The 6,971-nt window shown below is 46.9% G+C and overlaps 1 protein-coding gene across 1 annotated transcript in view; it reads left to right on the top strand.

The window, feature by feature from the left end:
* Positions 1–553: 553 nt before the first annotated feature.
* Positions 554–6,971, top strand: part of LOC118006722 (rod cGMP-specific 3',5'-cyclic phosphodiesterase subunit alpha) — a 57,123-nt gene continuing 50,705 nt past the window's right edge. Inside the window, exon 1 of the mRNA XM_034999478.1 lies at positions 554–1,027. Within this exon, the coding sequence (XP_034855369.1) occupies positions 554–1,027 (474 nt within the window). The remainder of the gene's footprint in view (positions 1,028–6,971) is intronic.

Genomic DNA, 6,971 nt, shown 5'->3' with positions numbered 1-6,971 from the left:
GGAGCCGGGCAGGCAGTCCCTCTCAGCTCTAGCCATGCCTGCCAGGGAGGAAAGTGGGCCCGGAGTTGTTAGATCTTCCGATTCTCCAAAAGCAGCTGAACAAATCTCCTAAACAGCGTAGGTAGTCTTCTGTGTCAAACGTTGAAGAAAAACACACCTACAATAGCGGGTCGTCCCTGCGCTGCCCGTTTGGCAGTCTCTGCTTGGGGATTGTTTTTAGTTTTGCCCACCTCCTGCTCTGTCTAGAAATCCCTTCTCAGCTCTCAGGCCAAGGTGAAAAGGAAACTCTCACCTTCTCCCATCTGGGGCCTGGCGGCATCTGGAACCTTCTGATCCTCATAATCCTTGCTCTCGGGGAATATTAATGATTTAATCTCCCGAGCTCTCTCCTTCCCCTCTGCAGCCATAGCGGCGAGATCTACAGGCCAGACCCATAGAAGCCCAGCTTGACACGAAACACCTCCCGACTCCGTCTTGCCACGAACTATAAACCTTCCCTGGGAAGGCCAGCTGGAGCTACTTCTCCACCGAAGTAGCCAGTGGGATTCCAGCCATGGGCGAGGTGACGGCGGAGCAGGTGGAGAAGTTCCTGGACTCGAATATCATGTTTGCCAAACGGTACTACAACCTCCGCTACCGGGCCAAGGTCATCTCAGATCTGCTGGGGGCCAAGGAGGCAGCCGTGGACTTCAGCAACTACCACTCGCTGAGCAGCGTGGAGGAGAGTGAAATCATCTTCGACCTCCTGCGGGACTTCCAGGAAAATCTGCAGATGGAGAGATGCATCTTCAACGTCATGAAGAAGCTGTGCTTCCTCCTGCGGGCAGACCGCATGAGCCTGTTCATGTACAGGGCCCGAAATGGCATCGCAGAGCTAGCCACCCGGCTCTTCAACGTCCACAAGGATGCTGTTCTTGAGGAATGCCTGGTGGTGCCCGACTCGGAGATTGTGTTCCCCCTGGACATGGGTGTGGTGGGTCACGTCGCGCACTCTAAAAAGGTCACCAACGTCCTCAACACAGAAGAGGTATCCTCTTCCCCATAAGAATGGGGGGCAGGGAGGCATTATTCCTGGGGTCTTGGGGGGTGCAAGTGGGGTGGGGAGCTGCTAGCCATTAATACTGGGCTGGTCACAGTTTGGCACTTCTCTTAATTTATTTACTTATAACATTTTATTTGGGGAAAAAATCCAAACCTAACAGAAGGGTTTAAAAATAGTACAAACAACTATGTATCTTTCATCCAGATTCACCAGTTGTTCACTCCTTGCCACATTTGTTTTATCTCTCCATTTTTTCTGACCCATTTGGGAGTCAAGAGTAGACAATGTGTTGTGTATTTCCAGAACAAGGACATTTCTTATGTAGCCACCACTGTGGATACATATTCAGGAAATGTAGCATTGATGCAATACTATTACCTGATAAACAGTGCAGATTCAGTTTTTGCCATTCGCCTCAATTACACCCAGATAGCGCTATCTCTTTAGTCCCCTCAAATCTGAAACAGTTCCTCAGCCTGTCTTGTTTTCCACGATGCTGAGGTTTTTGAAGAGAGCAGGCCAAATACTTTGCAGAAGTGTCCCTCCATTTGGGCTTTGTCTGTGTCTTCATGATTAGATTCAGGTCGTGCGTTTCTATCAGGAGTATCCTAGAGGTGATGGTGTGTTTATCTTTGTGCATTACATCAGAAGATATATGATGGCGGTGTGTTTCATTACTGGAAATGTTAATAGGACCACTTGGTTAAGCGCTTGGCTCTTGTTTCTGAGTCCAGCTTTCCATGGGATTCTACTGGCAGCTCTGATAAAGACCTCTTTGATCACCAGGACAAAACACTTCATACAGATCCCCCCAAGGCTCTCTGCCCCTGGGGCCAACTCCTAGTTATCCTTTGGATCTCAACTTATAGGTCACTTCTTCCGGGAGGCCCTCCCAGATCCCTCTGTCACAGTTTCCTTCCTAAAACCATTTATCATAATAAGCCTGGGGGCCAGGGACCATGCCTGCCTTATTCTCCACTTTATCCTAGCAAATGTGTGGCACAAAGCAGAAGCTCTGTCAATACTCGGCATAAAAGACTCACCCTCAGGTAATTATACTCAATTCCTTTAACCCCTGTCTTGCCCAAAAGAATGTTTGCCCCATGATGGCAGGGCCCAAGCCTGGTCAGCAGCACTGACCAAACCAGGAGCCTGTGTTCAGGCATTTCCAAGATGCAGCCTGGACATTTTGTGACTATGCTCGCCTTACCTTTGGCCTTATTTCAGATTAAGAGTCATAAGGTTAAAAGGGGAGAGAGGAGGCTCCAGAAATTATCTCATCCATCTGCCTTATTTAATGGCTGAGGAGCCTAGAGTCAGGAGAGCTCAAGAAGGGGCTTGCCCAAAGTGACCAAGGAATTAGGGCAAGGCCAGGACTTCCAAACCACAAACGCAGGAACTTGAACGGATTGTCTTTTATCTTGCTTTGACTTGGGTTCCTTGGCAAGATAAGAAGCACAGACTTCGACCTCTGTGGGAGATGGTTTTCTCTAAATCCACTGGGTTGGATCTCCCATGGGGCTCATCTTTCCCTGTTTCCCCTTGGACATCCAAGGGTAGGAGGATGGTTGTGCATTCAGGGGGCTTTAAACTAGACTGGAGTCTGTTCTCCCTTCAACTCTCTCTAGACTTTAATTGTAGCCCACATGGATCGCCACAGTCTTATAACGTAACAGATTATCCCTGTTTCACAGGTGGTAAAACTAAAACCCAGAAAGGTTAATAACTTGCTCAGAGCCACTCTGACAGAAAGTGACAGAGCAGGTATTTGAACCCAGGCACTCTGGCCTTGTGCCCACACTTTTCACTGCTCTGTTATTCTGTACTTCTGCCTTATCTACAAAATGAGGGCATTGGACTGGATGCTGTTTCCTAGTGGTCATTCTAAATCATATAGCAGAGAATGAAGAGGTTAAGCTTTGAGGTCACATCTGGGTGTGAATCATGACTCTGTGACTTTCTAAGAATAGTGCCTTGGTGTATTGTTGAGTCTGCCTGGGCTCACTTCCTAATTTATAAAATGGGGCAATGGGGCGAGAATACCTACTGCGCAGTGTTGTTGTAGGATCAAAGGAGCAAATTATTTCCCGTCTAGCAAGGTTCTTGGCACATTGTAGTGACTGCTATTGGCCGCTCCCACTCCTTGTTGTTATTATTACTCTTCTGTTGTTAAGGATCTTTTCTAAGGGGTGGCTGCTGTACCAGGTCAGTGTAGGATTTGGAGAAGAATCCAGTCCTGCCCTTCTGGAGCTTTCAGTTTAGAATTTGTTGGTGGGAAAAACAAAAGAGAGGTGCTAAGAGTTTCTGTCGATCCTGGTGTTGAGGGACTGAGGATGTAGGCAGGTGCTCTGATGCTGACGTACCCTGGTCTAAGAGTTTGCTGAGCCTCTATGCTAAGGGAACGCCTGCTATTTCCTGCTCAAACCCAAAGTTCACTCTGGAAGGAATGCCTGAGCTTCCCTGGAAGCTTTCAAGCCTGGGTCAGTCTCTGGCTGGTGACTCAGGCCAGGGTGAAGTTCGTCCAGGCCAGCAAGCCCTGGTAATCAGCATCTGCCTGTGTTTGCCCTTCCTTGAGGAATCTTGCTCTACTTGGGACTCTGGATAGTGACTGGAGGCTGGGGGAAGGACGAGGAAGATGGTATAGACTGAGGTCTGGGTTGACCCTGCACCATCAACAAGTGATAGCCTTCAGCACCCTCAAAACACTTGGGCCATGGTTACAGTCACTGGATTTTTGAAATGTGAAACCATGAATGAAGAAGTTTCCCAGGGTTGAAATATAACTCCCCATGTCCTAGCAAATTCCTGCTCAACCTAGGGATCGCCTCAGGGAAACTTGCCATTAGGAGCCAGGATTCCCAGTAAAATTTAAACTTTAGGTAAACAAAGAACAATATTTTAGTATAAGTATGTCCCATGCAATATTTAGGATATACTTGTACTTTAAAAAGTATTTATTTACTTGGAATTCAAGTTTAACTAGGCGTCTTGTGTTTATTTGCTAAATCTGGCAACCCTACTAGCCCTTCAATATTTGTGTGTGTTTTATTCTTTCTCCTTTCTCCTTAGGAAAGCCCACAAAGCCTGCCTGTTTCTGTCTGGTTTATTCACCTGGGACAGAGTGGGTCCTTATTACAGATTATTGCATGAATTAATAAATGATGACCCTTGCCAGTTGGCTGTGATATTGTGATTTATAAAAAGAAATATTTATTTGGTCTTTGTCCTGGTTCCTGACACAGAACTCTTAAGACTCTTACCATTTCCTAAGTGATAGGAGCATCTGACACAGAGCTGCTAAATTCTTTGGAATTTCCTGTCTGGTAGACGGTTTTTTGTTCTTGTGAGATGACTTTTGGCGGGCTCCTCGATGGAGCCAATCACCAGAAAGATGAAGCCATGATTAGAAACTTGGAACTTTCAGCCCACCTCCCCATTCTCTGACAACAGGAGATGGGCTGGAAATGGAGCTAGTAATCAATCATGCAGATGTGATGAAGGCTTCATAAAAATCCCCAAAAGGACAGGGTTCAGAGAATTTCTGGGTTGGTGAGCACAGGCACATGCCAGGAGGGCGGCACACCTCAACTCTAGGGGCCAGAAGTGCCTGCTCTCAAGACCCTTTTGGATCTCACCCTATGTATCTCTTCACATGACAGTTTATCTGTATCTTTTATTATGTCCTTTATCATACAATAAACCTATAAATGTAAGCATTTCCCTGAGTTCTGTTAGCTGTTCTGGCCAATTATTGAACCCAAGGAGGGGGGTCTTGGGATCCTGCTCTAGCCAGCCTGTCAGAAGTATAGGTGACCAACTGGGACTTGTGATTGGCATCTGAAGTGGGGACAGTCTTGTGGGATTGAACTCTTACCTGCAGGGTCTGACGCTGACTCTCGACAGATGGTGTCAGAACTCAACTGAACTGTTGGATGGTCAGCTGGTGTCAGAAAAGTGGTCAGTGTGGGAGAGACACCTAATATCTGGTGTCAGAGTGATGTGAGTGTGTTACTAGTGTGAGAGGAAAGGAGAACAGGGAGTTTTTCCAACACATGACAATTCCCATTTCTGAAGACTGAACCTGAGAGCACATTTCCAGAGACTCTCACAGCTGTTGTCCTTCCCTGTACGTGAGACCCGGAACCTACCATGCTAGACTGGAAGGAAGCCTCAAGGAGGACTCGGTCCAACACTCTGATTTTACCAAAGGGCAAACTGAGGCTCAGAGAATCTTCAACTACTGATAATATACTGATTGACCCCCTGAAGCCTCAGAGAACAAGTCCCTCCCCCCATTCACCCATCCTGTGGGGACATCCTTCACATTATGATTTGAATTGTGGGTTCATGTTTTACATGATGTTCCCACTGCCCTGTGAGAACCCAGTGAGGACAGCCTCTTCCTTCTTATTGGTCTTGGCATATCCAGTGCTTTTCACAGAGCCTGTGTTCAGTAAATATGAATGAATCAATGAATCAATCAATCAATCAGTGTATCAGTATATAAACCAGTGAATGAATGGCTGTCCCACTTGTCAGCAAGGGAGTTGTCTACAGAAGAGGGAAGGTTCTATGTGACAGGGCTGATGTGAGAGTTAATGAGATAACAGATTAAGTCATCAGGCTCGGGGCTGCGTATATCATTATTGCTCCATAAACAGTAAATCTCACCATGGGACACAGAGGAGCTTGACACCATGAAGGTTTGAAAAGAGGAACTGGGATTTCCAAGAATGAGAAGCTGTCTTACGTTGCATTGGAATAGAATCTAACCTGTTCACAGTGGCCTCCGAGGCTCAGCCAGATGGGGCTCCTGCCCACCTGTTGGACTTCCTTGCCCTCCACTCTCCCTCTCCCTCACTCTGCTTCAGCTACACTGGTCTTTCTGTTTCTCAGATGGGCCAACTTACTGCCCCCTCCTGGCCTTTGCACTCGCTGTGCTCCCTGCTTAGAATGCGTTCCACCCACCTGGCTTCCCTGAAACTTCAGCTCTCAGCATCACCTCTAAAGAGAAGCCTCCCTTGTTCACTGCTGCAGCCTCAGGGTCTAGAACAGTGCCTGGCATAAGGCACTCCATGAATGCTCACTGGGTGAATGAATGACTCTGGGCTTTCCCTAAGTGGGGCATCTGATTCCCAGGACTTTAAAATAAACAGTTTGAGCTAAATGGCTTCTAAGGCCCCCCTGCTTCTGATAACCTGAGGTTCTGTGACATGGCTGTGTAGAATACTTTCTATGCTGAAAGTATGAGGATGGCAATGATTGTGCGAACACCAGTCAGCTGGCAGCTGTATTATTTGTGAGAGAGTTCTGGGGCTTCTCAGTGGAAAAGAGGGTTCTGGTGGATTTAGTAACATCTGTTTCAGAGGCAGGTAAGGCCCAAGTATTGTCTTCCTTGATAGAAGTGAATATTGCAAGACAGAACGGCTTAATGAAATGAATCCAAGCATGCCCCACCCAGGCCTGGGTTTAGGGATTTATCAGTGTCCTTAGAGAATGACATAGAAACGCTTCATGACTAATGCCTCTTCAGAGATTTTGCTTAATCCTCAGATGCTAGTTCAAGTAGAGCTCTACAGGCTTCTCTTAATTCCTGTACCCTTCACCTGGTTTGAGACACCTTCACTGACAACAGTGTTGTTGCCTGTCTAATCCTACCCTGACTAGAAGAAATCCATAGATTCGGAGCATCATGCTCTGCATTTCTCTATCGTGGGAAAGGTTCTGCACACTCAATTCTAGAAAAGCTGTGTGAATCGCCTCTATGAAATACACTTCCTTTCTCAGAACAGCATGAACTGTGCATATTTGGGCTGGCTTGTGTCCCAAGCAATGCCGATGGTTGGGAAAACTCATAGTGCTACCAAGAAACAGAAAGGTGGATTCTTTCGGATTTAAGACAACAATTCAGGCTCTGTCTCCTCTTTCT

This window comes from Mirounga leonina, unplaced genomic scaffold (assembly GCF_011800145.1).
Source record: "Mirounga leonina isolate KUSES-001 unplaced genomic scaffold, KU_Mleo_1.0 Mir_99, whole genome shotgun sequence".
NCBI lineage: Eukaryota > Metazoa > Chordata > Mammalia > Carnivora > Phocidae > Mirounga > Mirounga leonina.
The sequence above is the reverse complement of the archived record's forward strand: the minus strand, read 5'-3'. Positions and strand labels throughout refer to the sequence as shown.